This window comes from Paramisgurnus dabryanus, chromosome 18 (genome assembly GCF_030506205.2).
Source record: "Paramisgurnus dabryanus chromosome 18, PD_genome_1.1, whole genome shotgun sequence".
Taxonomy (NCBI): domain Eukaryota; kingdom Metazoa; phylum Chordata; class Actinopteri; order Cypriniformes; family Cobitidae; genus Paramisgurnus; species Paramisgurnus dabryanus.
This window is the reverse complement of record NC_133354.1, coordinates 8,452,598-8,468,144: the sequence shown is the minus strand read 5'-3', so window position 1 is coordinate 8,468,144 and position 15,547 is coordinate 8,452,598. Positions and strand designations below refer to the sequence as shown.

The window sequence follows — 15,547 nt, the reverse complement described above, 5'->3', positions numbered from 1 at the left end:
TTACTTATCTTTTCTAGTCTTTATTTTCCTTTTCTTCTGTTCAACATTTCTTTTTATATTCTTCCCTTCCTTTTTGCAGTTTCCTCTATTCTTTCTCATGTTTCATTAAAATTTTATTTTCTCTTCTTTCTTTTCCTCAATTACTTGTCTAAATCTAAATTGTTAGTTCCCTTCATAACCTACATGTTATTTGGATTAGGTTGATTATTCGGACATAATTAGGTTTTCAGCAATATGTAATAAATGACTACTGGAGTGTTTTAAGCACTTGTCAATAACATTATGATTTTCAATCAAAAACTATGGTTTACAGTTGCATATCATGCGTAATGACGCACATACGTACAGGCGTGTTCAGGCACGCGCTGTGATAACCGGAAGCATCAATACAGCGATTGAGAAACAGCGAGACAGAAATCCTCACCTGTCGATTGGGTCCATATATTTGTCTTGCGTTCCCATCGATCTCTAAATCCCACGTGAATAACAACCATACCGTTTCCTTAACAAGCTGTCGATAGGGGTTTTAGAGCAGAGAAAGCCAAGTTGACTGTGAAATTTAGTGCGCAAACGTTTTATTTATTTTTTTAGGTGCGTTGCAGGCTCGCGGCAGAACAAATGTAAACAAGCAGCAGGTCAGCCGCGCGACTGAAAACGCGAGGAAACGGCGTGATGACAGCGACCCACGGGCTTTGATAAACACATTTTGCTTCATATAAAACAACCTTAGCGATTTATTTGCATGCTGTGTAGTTTAAATAGACGTTAGGGCAGTAGACGAGGACACCTCCCAACCCTCTTGCATTTTCCATTACAGCAACAGATACCGACGGAGAGTGGTTTATTTTTCTACCGCTTATAAAAGGCGATAAATAGATTGATCCGTTTTGTTTCTGCTTAAGGACTTACTTTGCATAACGTTACGTCTAATATAAAATATCAAGAAGACTGAAGGAACTACAAATGAAGAGGCTTAACGGTCCCATCTGGGCCCCGAGGAATAAATAAATATCATAGACGTATTAATATTTACATGAAGCTGGAGGTGTAAGACATTCAAACAACGCATTTCTTGGGGAGCCGCGCAGGTAAAAAAAAAAAGGATAATCTACACTTTTGTTAAGCTATTTGTCAAACCATTATTACGTAGTTTTGCCATTAAAGCGATCACGTATTTATCTGTACTGTTCTGGCACCAGTCCTATGTTTCTTTTATTTACTTATAATTATGAAATATAACTTTTAACAGATAAAATAGATATTAACTCTTGTTTAAAACAAACAAAATGCATCTTGTTCTGTCATAAAGGTTTAATAAAAAATAGACATATGCAGCCATGTATCGGCCGATTTTTAAAGCCATCGGGCTTTAAAAAGGCATGAAGGCAATTAATGTATAATGTCTGTTGCATAATCTATAATTTTTCTATAATTTCTTTGGAAATGCCTGCCCAAACACAATGAAAGCTGCATCTTTGTGCCTATTTTATAATATCGGCTTGTTGAATGTAAAATGGACCCAAATTTAAACAGATATATATAATAATTATATAATAATATATTAAATTTAAATTACATTTAATGGTGCAGCAATAAACTAGTCTGTAAAAATATCAACACAGTGATTTATATCAATGACAAAAGTTCAAAATTCAGAAAGTGACAGATCTCATAATTGGCCGATTGTTGTTTGTTAATATTAGTAACGGCAAAAAAATCTAACCAGTGCATCCCTATTTTTATTAGTTATACGAGAAAACCCATTTAACCAATAGCTTTATTGGTTGAGCAAAGCATTGGCTGTTTAAAAGGGCATAGGTTTCGACCCCAGGGAACATACATTATAAAGTGTATACCTTATAATGCATTGCAAGTTGATTTGGATAAACTGTCTGCCAAATGCTTAATGTGACCCATTTTCCTGTAATCTACAGTGAAGCTGAAGCATCAGGACTGTCATGGCCCACCAGCAGACGCCAAGCTCTCAGAAGGCTTTGATGCTGGAGCTGAAGTCTCTTCAGGAGGAGCCCGTGGAGGGTTTCCGCATCACCCTGGTGGAAGAGTCGGACCTCTACAACTGGGAAGTGGCCATCTTTGGCCCTCCAAACACACTCTATGAAGGGGGCTACTTCAAGGTAGGTCTTTTGAGGTTACTCTGACCAAATAGTGACAGGTGTGGATATCGTATGTTCTCTGATACTCACTACTGGACTGGTATGTGCGGAGGAACAAGTTAGATCAAATTAAGATCTGTGTTTATGTAATTTTGAAATATATCCCACCCCCCCCTCTCACCGGCGTTGCGTTCCTTATACTCCAGACGTCTAATTATAGCAATGACAGATATTAATGACATACCAGGATGAGAGCTAAAAAAAAAAAAGGACTGTAAGTTTTAAAAATATTGTGTGGAGTTACTAAATCCCAGTGCCATAATATCAGGGGCGTAGCATGGAATCTTGGTCCCTATGCAAAGACCCAAGCCCTATCATCATCTTTAAAAAAAATGTATATGTAAGCAGTTTGGGCCAGTACCTGTTCATCCAAACCGTGGAAGACGAAGAGAGTGTTTGATAAGCATGCTTAAAACATGACTTATTTTTGCAGTTTAGTTTTGCAAATGGCTAAAAGAGCGAAAGTAAAGACTCAGTGATGTACATGTCTGGCCTGTTTTGAGAAAGATAATGGTATCTATGTAGATGCAGGCTTGGGCTTAACCCATCAGGCAAATTATTTACATATGCAGGATCTTTGTGTCCTCCGGTAAATACAATCTACAACATATGAAGAGCTCAAATGCAAACCCTCTAAGTGCCTCTGACATGTTTTCTTGTAAATGAGCATTTTTTTGATCAAACTCTTAAAGGGACACTCCACTTTTTTTGAAAATATACAATTTTTCCAGCTCCCCTAGAGTTAAAAATTTGATTTTTACCGTTTTGGAATCCACTGAGCTGATCTCCGGGTCTGGCGCTAGCACTTTTAGCAAAGCTTAGCATAATCTATTGAATCTGATTAGACCATTAGCATCGAGCTAAACAATAACCAAAGAGTTTGGATATTTTTCCTATTTAAAACTTGACTCTTCTGTAGTTACATCGTGTACTAAGACCGACAGAAAATTAAAAGTTGCGATTTTCCAGGCAGATATGGCTAGGAACTATACTATCTTTCTGGCGTAATAATCAAGGACTTGATTGAAGGACTTGCTGCTGTAACATGGCTGCAATGATATTACGCAGCAGCCAAAAATAGTCCCCTTAGTAACTTTCAATGGCAGGGGATTATTTTCAGGCAGTGCGTAATATCACTTCGCCTGCTGCAGTCATGTTACGGCAGCAAATAAAAAAAGTTACAGCAGCAAAGTCCTTGATTATTACGTCAGAACGAGAGTATAGTCCTAGCCATATCGGCCTAGAAAATCGCAACTTTTTGATTTTAAATTTTCTGTCGGTCTTAGTACACGATGTAACTACAGAAGAGTCACGTTTTAAATATAAAAAATATAAAAACTCTTGTTATTTTTTAGCACAATGCTAATGGTCTGATCAGATTCAATGGATTATGCTAAGCTATGCTAAAAATGAAATGTTAAACTCTAGGGGAGCTGGAAAATGAGTATATTTTCAAAAAAAAGTGGAGTGTCCCTTTTAATAGATTTAGGCAACAAACCAGTATTTCTGAAAGGCCTGAGGCCCGGATTATGCGTATTTCAAATATTTGATGAACTACTAATATGTTCTGAGAGCATTCGGTTAATTTTATCACCTGTTTTTTGATGAAGGTGGCGATTAGCGGCTTTTGCATCCAAGCTCCTCATAAATCACATGTCATATATTTTTCCTTTTATTTAATTTTTACATAGACTCCTGTAAACATTCCAGATTTGTTCCCATTCATTTTAAATGATTTCTGAGGGCTAGATTAGATCAGGTCGCAACTTGCTGTGTGAATAATGAATGCTGTTGCTTTACTGAGATCTTCATTCACTCCATCACAGTCGTGCCACTGCTTAACAATTGAGCAGCAGCTATGTAGTCTGTCACATAGTCAACAGTGTAGCAGTATAAGTATAAGGTATTTCCACTTTTACTTTAATGACTGTGTGCATTTGGGCTGGCAGGACTCCACAAGTTTGTGAAAAACGTGATACATCATGTTATCCCAGCATGATTTGAGAGCGTTCCAAAGAACATCACGTGTGCTTTCGTTGGAAATCTGACCTTTTGTACAGTTAACGTGGCCAATGTCACACTTGGCTGTTGGCTTATTTGTATAGCGGTCTAAAAGTTCTGTGTAATGTTTTATTTGTTTTTCTTTTAGGTGTATTCTTTTCCCTTTTAACCTAATGTGTCTTCTAAGCTGATTTATATTGGCTTATTAACTAGCTATCAAACAGTTCATATATACTGTAATAATCTTTCATGTCTTTTCCCAGGCCCATATAAAATTTCCTATTGACTACCCATACTCTCCTCCGACCTTCAGATTCCTCACCAAGATGTGGCACCCAAACATTTATGAGGTGAAAATGTTTTGTGTGTGTGTCTGTGTTTTATTGATGTCTATTTATTGACTCAGTGCAAGCTTAAAATCAATGTCTGTTTACTTTCTTGATAACATTTGTTTTCATCTGTGAGGATTCACTTGTTGGAGAAAACATATAAATGTCTTTAACTTTTGTTAAAACACATCTTATTTTTGCGATCCCTGTGGCACTCTATCCATCACTGCATGTTTAAATTTTTTATCTTTAACATTAAAATGTAAAAATTCTCCACCTCTATAAGAGAAACTATCTCTTTTTTACCCAAGTGTTGAGTTTGAGTCAAGACCGAGTCCAGATAAAGGTGGGTGTGGACTCGAACTTAACACTCGATCTCTGGTCTTACCTCAGACTTGACTACAACACTGGAGTGGTCATTTGGAGACCACTTTCTAATATCCAATAATTTTCAGATGGATAAAACCAAGCCCTAGCATTTGTACATTTTCTTAAAGGCGCAAAAGAGGATGTTTTTCGCCGACTGAGAATCCAAAAACGGTTACTGAGTTTTTTAAATGAGCGCATGCGTAAGAACAGCCTCCCTCCGTCACAGCTCATTTATAGGGAACACCTTCCAAAACTCGTGCACAAATATTTGAACACGAGTGTTCGTTTACCACCGGCATATGCTGTGTCGCGTCAGTGGATTCATTATGTGAAATGATGATAATAAACAAATTAGACGTTAAAACGTAAGATCCGTCGACGCTACTCCCATTTCAACTAGCATGTAGCAGACTGGTCACTGCCTTACAACTACAGTACAAGAACAACAAGTAATATATTTGAAAATCAGTACAACAATAATTATTCCCCAAAGAAAGAATAATCACTGTTACCTGTCGGGAAGAATTTTGCGAACTGCACGTCTGTCTTGACACCTCTCTGTTCCTTCATTGCTCTCCAGCGTTGAAATGTTTCTCCAATAACGACTCTGTTTACATTACGTTTTTCTGACAATTTTCTCCTATTCCCAGCGGCTTACTTGTGTTTAGTTACTGGAGCGCGCACGTCTCTCACAAGGATCGTAATGGCAGTGATTGACAAGCCAGAGGACACTCCACTTTTTAAAAAAAATATGCTCATTTTCCTGCTCCCCTAGAGCTAAACATTTGATTTTTACCTTTTTGGAATCCTTTCAGCTGATGTCATGGTCTGGTGGTACCACTTTTAGCATAGCTTAGCACAATCCAATGAATCTGATTAGACCATTAGCATTGCGCAAAAAAATATCAAAAGAGTTTGGATATTTTTCCCAATTCAAAACATGATTCTTAGTTACATCATGTACAGACGGAAAATTAAAAGTTGTGATTTTCTAGGCAGATATGGCTAGGCACTGAAAGTAATAATATTAATATACGTCATCTGTGCACAAGATAGGGCCTTAAAAACATCAGCCTAGAAAATCACAACTTTTAATTTTCAGTCTGTCTTAGTACACAATGTAACTACAGAAGAGTCAAGTTTTGAATTGGGAAAAATATCCAAACTCTTTGGATGTTTTTGTGCGCTATGCTTATGGTCTAATCAGACTCAATGGATTATGCTAAGGTATGCTAAAAGTGGTAGCGCCAGACACGAAGATCGGCTGAATGGATTCCAAAATGGTAAAAATCAAATGTGTGCCTTCAAGAAACTCCTAAAATCCTTCACGACTTTCTAATTTACCTTAATAAGCATACAGGCCGTATACTAACCATTGGTTAATATCCATCAGAATGGCGATGTGTGTATTTCTATCCTCCACCCTCCTGTGGATGACCCTCAGAGTGGAGAACTGCCATCAGAGCGATGGAACCCCACACAAAATGTTAGGTAATGCAGTCAAAGTCCCACAATTACAGTCATATGTAACTTCTAAAAAGACTCGATGTATACATTTATGCATGTGTTTGTTTACGCACAGAACAATCCTTTTGAGCGTGATTTCGCTGCTAAATGAACCCAACACCTTTTCTCCTGCAAATGTGGACGCCTCCGTCATGTTTCGCAAGTGGAGGGACAGCAAAGGAAAGGACAAAGAATATGCAGAAATTATAAGGTACCTGCTAGGGCTGCACAGTATATTGAAGAAAAATGTGATGTGTGAAATAAATAATGCGATATACAATGAGGTACAATAATGCATACAGCATTAAAATCATTTGAAATTATAATAAAACACCTACATAAATTTTAAAGGTCCTGTTCTTTCTGTGTTTTTGCAGCTTTGATTGTGTTTACTTGCGCAATATAACACGTGTTCATGTTTCACGTGTAAAAAACGCAGTATTTTTCACACAATTTACCTATCTGTATACCGCTGTTTTCACTGTCCTCAAAACAGGCTGATGTCTTCCTTGTTCTATGAAGTCCTTCCTTCAGAAATGCGTATCGAATTCTGATTGTTTCGTTTGTTTAGTGTGCTGTGATTCGATAACAGCTTAGCTTGCCGTTAGCTTAGCTGGTGACTGATGTATTCTTGTGGGCGGAGTTTAGTCAAAAAACTGTTCTAGTGACGTCATTAAACCAGGAAGTAGAGGACTGTAGTCCAAACCGACTGTTCGCTGTAGGCTTTGAAAGGCAAATTCTGTTAAAGAAAATATATCGCCTGGCAGTGAACTTTGAGCTTTATTATTTTACAGTTATTGCTATTATAGCAACATTGCACACTAACTAGGGTTTAAAAAATGGGATCAGAAAGAACGTGACCTTTAAGCCGTTGGTTGCAATTCACAGTTTTACCACTAGATGCCGTTGAAATCTTCACACAGCACCTTTAAAACCATTAAATGTGTGTGTCCTGAATGTGTGCCGCATGCAGGAAGCAGGTAATGTCGACTAAGGCGGACGCAGAGCGAGATGGAGTTAAAGTGCCAACGACGCTTGCAGAGTACTGCATCCAGACCAAAGTGCCTTCACATGACAGCAGCTCTGACCTGCTCTACGATGACCTGTACGATGACGACATCGAAGAGGACGACGACGATGATGACGAGGCAGAGGCCGGCGGGATTGGTGGAGAAATGGCCGGGGACTGTTTTGGCGATGAAGACGACTCTGGCAATGAGGAGTCTTGACCTCCTTCCAGCGTTACCTTGACATTAACATCAATCCCTCTATTCTTTCCCCAGAGCCTCCTGTTTTTGTCTCTTTTCAGTCTATCCTTGTGCTTAAATTGATTGTTTTTATTTTCTCTGTTCCAGAAACCTCACAACTTTAGATCTTTGTCCTTCATTACACTTCACGTTCCCCTGTAGACTATACATATATGACCAATGAGATCTCTCGGGTTCATAAAATCATACCACGGTCATTTATTACATCTCACTTTTCCTGCCTTTAAACCTCAGGGCTTTTGGATATTGAGAGCTTTTCATGCCACCTTTAACATATTTGTTTAGGTGTTTTATTCTCTTTTCAATTAGTTCTTCAAAATCTTTTGAAGGGTTAGTTCACCCAAATCAATATGGCTGACTTTTCCCTCTGTTAAAAGCAAAGGAGGAAAATTGTAACAATTTTCGGAATCAAAAAAGCTTTACAGAGCATACGGAAAGCATGTTGTGCTTAAAGCCCAGAGCAGTGTTGGGGTAACGCATTACAAGTAACATGCATTACGTAATATTACTTTTCTGAAGTAACGAGTAAAGTAACGCATTACTTTTTAAATGTACACATTAATATTTGAGTTACTTTTTCCAAAAAGTAATGCAAGTTACTTTTTTATTTTAATTAATTTGATAAAAAAAATAATGTACTGAATTGAACTAAACTTAGTCACATTATGCACTCCATGCGTACACGCCTGTGTGGGAACCGTTTGAGTCAAAAACTGAAATGGCAGGCGAGAGCTCGACATTTTTGTGATGAAATATGCAATTTCTGAATGCAGAACTTTTCAGTCATAAAAAACACCTGCAAGGACTGAAAGAGATCAAGCCTCAGCTGAGAAAAAGTAACTAAACAGTAACTAAGTAACGCAATCAGTTACTTTTTTTGGGAGTAACTTAATATTGTAATGCATTACTTTTAAAAGTAACTTTCCCCAACACTGGCCCAGAGTATAGTTTTTTTTAGTGCACGCGAATATATGTGCACAGTCGAACGCACAGCCTTTCAAAGCATAGTTTATTTGTGTACACCAATGTTCGACGCATGCACATTGCGACAAAATGCAATGCATCTCCTGGGGCGACTGCGCCAGCTGGACGTAAAAATGTTAGGTGTAAGCTAGTGTGACCACACGTGCCATTTTTCCGGGATGCGTCGAGGATTTCGGGTGCGTCTTCCGAAAGTCGTAATTGTCGACGAAATACATCATCAAGGTTTATTAATTCAGGTTCTATTTCAGAAAAGTAACCTTACATTTCAAGGTAATAATGAAACTACAATGATTGTATGTTTTTAACTGAAATGTAAGACCCTCGATGATGTATGCGGCAGACAAATACGACTTTTTGAAATCCTGACCAGGACGCGCCCGGGCAATATGGCACATATGGTTACCTTAGTGTAAGCCCTACGTCGGGCTTTGTGAAAAATATTTACAACTGTTTCACCATCTGAAACTACAAACAGGCGCAGCTATGCTCAGCGTAGACGTGCGCATCCCTGCGTATGTGTTTAACCGCAGTGATAGTTGAGACGCCATTCGCGTTTACTATGGTTATAAACATACATTTACCACAGCCACTGCTCACTGATCCAGTGCATTATATGCACCAATGTCTTGTCAATTTGATTATTTCTATTAGGTCAAGACTTGATCAAGAAGTTTCGTCTCAGACGTGCGCCTTGATGATGCAACAGGTGTACATTCTACATAGGACATAAAGCGCATTTTACATCCAGACCAGTCTTACGACCGTATGTCCAGCTGTTGCAACCACCCCCTGGGATGCATACTATATTTTTTTGTACGCCCATGCGTACAACCTACTGGTACAAAGTATGCAGGGTTACAAAAATCCGGCACGTGGACCCTTTACTATACTTATACTTCTAGCTTTAGCTGTTTGCGCTTTAAAATCTCAGAAAAGTTATAAAAAGTTTATGAATGTATCCTCTTTAAAGCACTGCCTCTGCAGACATACAAATTCAGACAAGCGTCTTTCGGCTGTTGTGTCTTATCACATAGGTTAACTGTTATTCAGGGTTCACACAATGGTAGAGGCGGCAAGCGAGTAAATTATATGTGAGGTCAATGCAAAGACGCGATTAGGCATCATGCGGCGTGTTCCATGCGAATTGAGCAAGTTTAAAAATCTGAACTTCGGCGGATTTCCATGCCGCGTTAGCCAATCAGGACCTTGCTGTAGTAGTGACATGATTACAGGAAGCGAGCGGAGTCTCAGCGGAGTAGCAGAAGCCCCTCCCATGACGCGAATTTCCGCGTGAAATTCTTAAATGACTAGAATTTCACGTGCGGATGAAGCGAGTAAACTGAAATGTTCAAGCGTCCAACTACCGTGAATAGTGCGTTTTTGCCGCCTCTACTGCAGTTGGTGTGAATGCACTATTATGCAGGGTTTATACCAGACGCGGTAGAGGCGGCAAGCGCAAGTAATTTACATGTTAAGGCAATGCAAAGATGCGATTAGGCATCCTGCGGCACGAATTGAGCATTGCTGCGGGAAACGCGAGTTGAAAAATCTGAACTTCGGCGGATTTCCGCGCTGCGTTAACCAGTCAGGACCTTGCTGTAGTAGTGACATGATTACAGGAAGCGAGCTGAGTCTCAGCGGAGTCGTAGAAGCCCTTCCCATGACGCGAATTTCTGCGTGAATGTCTCGAATGTCACACGCGAATGAAGCGAGTAAACCCAAATGTTCAAGTGTCCAACTATGCGCGAATAGCACGTTTTTGCCGCCTCTACTGCGGCTGGTGTTAATGCACCATTAAAATATTTTAAAACTCGTTTAGAGACCCCTGCTTTGTTTAGCGCGTCATAACAAATTGACTGAACTAATCCTTTAAACCCACCATCACCATTAGCTATGCTTAATGAACCATCCATTTCCAACAGAAGAATCTTACGTTCATTATCCATATTTTTAAGACCGTATAGTTTCTTTGGAACTGATTTCGCAGCAGGGCTTAACTGATTACAATTAATTATGTACATAACTTCCCACACTTAGCCGAGATATACGGTAAGTATTCAAGAGTGTTCAAGTATTCAAGAGAAATGCAAACTGAATGGACTTTTTTTTCTCATACCAGCCATCAACAGGTGACCTTTGCGGTAGACTCAACTACACGCATACATTAATATTACCAGCTCATACCGTGAATCACTTTTGTGATGCTTTTTTGAGCCAATACATTGCAGTGTCAAAACATGGCACATGACAGTGCTTTCAAGCGCTCATCCACAACCTCAGCAGCCATACAGACACTCGCAACAAAACTACTTCCACCATACCTTCGTCTCCAGAACCAGACACTATGACGAAATTAATATTTGGCCCCGCCAATTTTGGCTTAAGGTAATCATGCTGTTTTTAAAAGTACACGCATACAAGTGTTTATTTCGAATGTTTCTCACATATCCAAACCATTTCTCTCTTCCCCTATAAATTTTACACGGATATTTGGTGATAATCTTGGACTGTTTACTATGGGGCTTGAGATCAGTGACCGCTGAGGACATTTGGTTCACCCGTGAACTTTCTTCGTTCCCAGTCTTACGCTTTTTTGCTTTGATAACCGGGCCGGAGTTGGTCGTAGCTTTCAAGAGCATGCTTGTGTGTTTTAATGTGTTTTATATGATGTGTCAATCATCCAAATCCATAAGGTCTTATCAGTGGGGCAAGTGTAGACGTTTATGCACAGGAGGTCTCAGGTACACCTTTATTCCCACTAACCAGCCAAGGACTCGTCCTACCAAACCCCTCTGGAAATGAAAGTAGAACTTGAGGGAACGCCGCACTCGTATTCTGCCGAGCATCAGGAACTCCTGAACAAACTGGTTCCCTACTCAGTTGCCCCCTTGTATCTTTGGACCGTGGGCTGAATGGTTCGACAGGGATGTCAATCAATTAAAACTGACTGGGTTTCAAAAAGACTCTTGGTGTATTACACCCCTGTGCACAGCAAAACAACCCCTGCAAAAAGTGTTGTGATGTTAATCAACCGTGGATTTGTCTTGAAGGACTCTATTATTTGTGTATCACAAGTGTGTTTTTAATCTTTACTCCTTAATTTCCAAATGGAAACAATTGCTTTTTTGCCAGGATTCATAGATCAAATGATTTGCTCCAACTTCAACATATTTCCTTTCTTTCTTTGTAATGCTATTAAAGGGAAATGATCTAAATATTCCCTTACGGAAAAATGGAAACACAGCAAGTATAAATCTAATCGAAACCTTTTAAATACAGATTTGAGTTTGGGGGGATAATGTCCGTTATGATCATTTTAAGACTTTAAGTGCTTGTATGATCACAATACAATTCATTTTTTTGTGTGTATGTACAGGAGTTCAATGCTCCTTAGCAATTAAACCATTAGATGAAACATTCAAATGTGCGTTCAGTTCATTAATTCCATCACTGGTTGTATTTTATTTCGAACAATTTACATGGTAAAAAATATTTTGCAATGAAACATTTTGGATGTATTAAATGTTTAAAGTTTATTATTCTACTTTGTATTTAAAGGGATAGTTCACCCAAAAATCATTTACTCATGCTCAAGTTGTTGCAAACCTAGATGGGTGATTCTCACGAAACCATTGAAACACCACGGCACTAATGATTTTAGCTATAAAATGTGTAATATAGTAATATTAAAAAGCATCAGAATTAACACAATACTGTGTTCTACCTTGCACAATGTGTGATTTCAACATAATAATTTGTCAATTTTATCTCATTTTCTGCTGAAATTCTCATTACCGCAATGTGTCCGGCTGTGTTTGAACATGCGTTATGTTGTAATTTAATCAAATTAACACAAAAATATTTAGAAAAAAACTAAATGGATGTTTTGCTAGACTACTTTAGATGACAGAAAAAATATTTACTGAATATTCATGTATAATAATAATGAAGAAAAATTAGGAAAATTATGTGTCCATGCCTGATGTTCTCATCCTCCGCAACACTTTTTGAGAACAGTTTAAGCACACATACAGAATTTTAATAAAGTTTGATTTTGAGTGACCAAGCACATGGACCAGTTACTTCAAGATGGCTACCAGGTAAGATCATTTTTTTTACAGTTAATTTGAAATATTGTCTTGTCAGAATGCTTACACGACATTTTGATTATCATTACCACAACAGATGCTAATTAAATGTTAATTTAATTAATAGAAACATAACACTTTGATTTTAAATGCATGTGCAGAATCTCCAAATTATGTTCTTTCAGGTTTGTCATGTCATTTTGAAAATATGTCAGTGTTGATGTTTTCTGACTGTTGCGGTAATGAGATTTTTTAGGACTAATTTTTTAAATTATGTTACAAAAAGTGTTAAATGATAAGTAAAAGTGTTTAAATTAATGTTCATATTTACTCCAGACTTTGTTTTTCAATGTCTGGTGGGAAAAAAAGTTAATTTAAGCAATTTTTACATTTTCATGCTTGACATTTTTAAAACCAAGTTTTCGTGAGAATCACCCATATATATTTCTTTGTTCTGCTGAACACAAAGAAAATATTTTAAAGCAAAGTTTGTAACAAAACCACCATTGACTTCTATAATATTTGTTTTTCCTACTATGAAAGTCAACGTGCACCTGTTTTAGCAGAAAAAAACTAATTTTTACAAGTTTAGAAAAACGTGAGGGTGAATAAATAATGACAGAATTTTCACTATTGGGTGTACTATCCCTTTAAGAGATCAAGCATATTCTAAAACACCACTGTGATAACCAGTAACCTAAACATACAGTATTTAAACAACACCAGGAAGTAAATTGCGTAATGAAATGTGTTATAGCAATAACCAAAGACAGTGTCTCATTATGGGATAATGCATATTATTGCACATAAAATGCTTTTTTTGCTATTCATCGATAAATTAGATTATCAGTCTATTTCCAGTTTGTGGTCAAATTCAATTTCCCCTTGTTAGCTCGAAACATTCAAAGCTTGGAAATATGTCAAATGTTCCTCTGCAAAATTAAATTCTAGATAACTACTTTCAAAGAGGAAGATTGTCATATTCATCTGAGCTTATATGTCATTGTTTGCCTTCTGTTTCTAGATACCGTTGTGCCGCTTGAAGTGTATCCTGTAAATCCTTGTATTTCGCTAGTTGGCATGCCTCCTGTAGTTTGGCCCAGCGGTAGTCCTGGTGCTCCTCTGAGAGAATGACCTTTGTGCTTGGGTCACAGAGTTCAGCCAACCAGTAGAGGACCTCTTTGTCTTTTCCCCGTACCTGATAATGCAGCTTCTGCAGGAAGCCCTCCACCTTACGCAGGTGGTCTTTACCCAAACCCGCTTCCTCTTGCGTTTCTCGCAAGGCGGTGGTCAAATCGTCCTCTCCAGGGTCAACGTGACCTTATGGGGGAAAACGAAAAGTCTGGTCATTACACAGCCTTATGTTGAAACAATCTCACTTGGTGGAGCCTGAGACAAATTATATGGAGTAGAACAATTTATTGAAATAAGAACTTGGGTATTATATTAGTAATACTTCTATTACAGACAGAACTTGTTATTTAGGCCTAATACAGCAGTTTAAGTCGTCTGACATAGGCTGTCAAAAAAAGATTGAGAATAGTGTGACGCTCACCTTTGGGTGGTGTCCAATGGTGTTGCCCATAAGAAGTCTGCAGCAGTAAAAACTCTATATTATCAGGTGGAGGCTGTTGTGCCAAACGACGAAAAATGATAAATCCACACGCCCTCAATGCCATAACCTGAAAATACAATAAACACGTGTTTTGTTTATTTTTTGTGTCACGTGTGAGACTGATAACTTGTATGTTCGTGAGAATATATTGTAGATTAGACAATACAAATACAGGCTGCAAGTTCTTGCAAGTCAAATACAACCGTAGGTAAAAAATACTATGAAAAACGCTTTAAATGGTCGCTTTATACGTTACTTTAGTTCAAGCTAATGTTAGCTTTCGGGCTAACACACCATTCAATAACTGCTCTTAAAGATTTACCTTGTGCTTAATAACGAAATCACTACACTTACGTCTGGTCCTGTTTAAATGATGCTTTTGGTTTAAAACAAGTGCAACGCAGCCTCATTAACCAAAGATGGCATGTGAAAAGAGCAAACTTTCTATGGGTTTAGTTTCGATTTGAGGGTGCAGCTGCGCAATTGCTGCGTTGAGATGATGCTCGCAAATACATAATGAAACTATGGCTGCAGCCTGCGGAGGTCGCATATGCAGGCGGTTTACGTCATCAAGCCTGGTTTATTTAAGTTAACGGAGCATTACATTCGCATGTCATAACCATATTGCAACAATTTACGATTAACTAAGAATAATGACCAACTTTATAATGAACAATATTCTGAAATAAGACAGTCTTGATGACGTATGCAGCGTAGATATGCGACCCCCGGAGGCTGCAGCCTTCAGACTGAGAAACAGCCCAAATTACTTCTGGTGTCTCGATAGAAGGTCCGTTTACATTCACTCTTTCAAGTGGACTGAATATGTGAAATAATATAAGGACAGGTGAATGATGGTATACAGTAGGTTGCTATTTTGGACACCGCAATGGTGCAGCATGCACGGCGCAACTGCGTAATGGCTGCGTTAAGATGATGCTCATGAGTACGTAATGTACTCGCTCTCTGATTGTCTCCCCCTTATGGTCTCCCCCATAGATATGTATGGTCTCCCCTAGCTGTAATTTTTTTAATGTAAATATGTGCGTCAGGAGTTTTCTTTGCAAAATAAAAATATCAAAGATATAAAAAAATAAAATAATAATAATTCATTAGCCGACAAGATAAAAGGAAAAATATAATGGGGAAATATAATATGTAAGAATGTAGTTTTGAATTCATTTCGTGCGGTATAGTCGGTTTATTTTGTGTC

General features: G+C 38.2%; 2 protein-coding genes across 2 annotated transcripts; one reads left to right on the top strand and one right to left on the bottom strand.

Moving 5' to 3' along the window:
* Positions 1–381: 381 nt before the first annotated feature.
* Positions 382–12,054, top strand: ube2r2 (ubiquitin-conjugating enzyme E2R 2). Its single transcript, XM_065244049.1, has 6 exons — positions 382–1,088; positions 1,935–2,135; positions 4,439–4,525; positions 6,267–6,364; positions 6,456–6,590; positions 7,353–12,054. The coding sequence occupies exons 2-6, from the start codon at positions 1,959–1,961 to the stop codon at positions 7,606–7,608; spliced, it is 753 nt and encodes a 250-aa protein (XP_065100121.1). The 5' UTR covers positions 382–1,088; positions 1,935–1,958; the 3' UTR covers positions 7,609–12,054.
* nudt2 (nudix (nucleoside diphosphate linked moiety X)-type motif 2) lies at positions 10,593–14,842 on the bottom strand. Its single transcript, XM_065244050.2, has 3 exons — positions 14,689–14,842; positions 14,275–14,401; positions 10,593–14,039 (listed from the first exon to the last, which is right to left on the bottom strand). The coding sequence occupies exons 2-3, from the start codon at positions 14,396–14,398 to the stop codon at positions 13,720–13,722; spliced, it is 444 nt and encodes a 147-aa protein (XP_065100122.1). The 5' UTR covers positions 14,399–14,401; positions 14,689–14,842; the 3' UTR covers positions 10,593–13,719.
* Between the last annotated feature and the right edge of the window lie 705 nt (positions 14,843–15,547).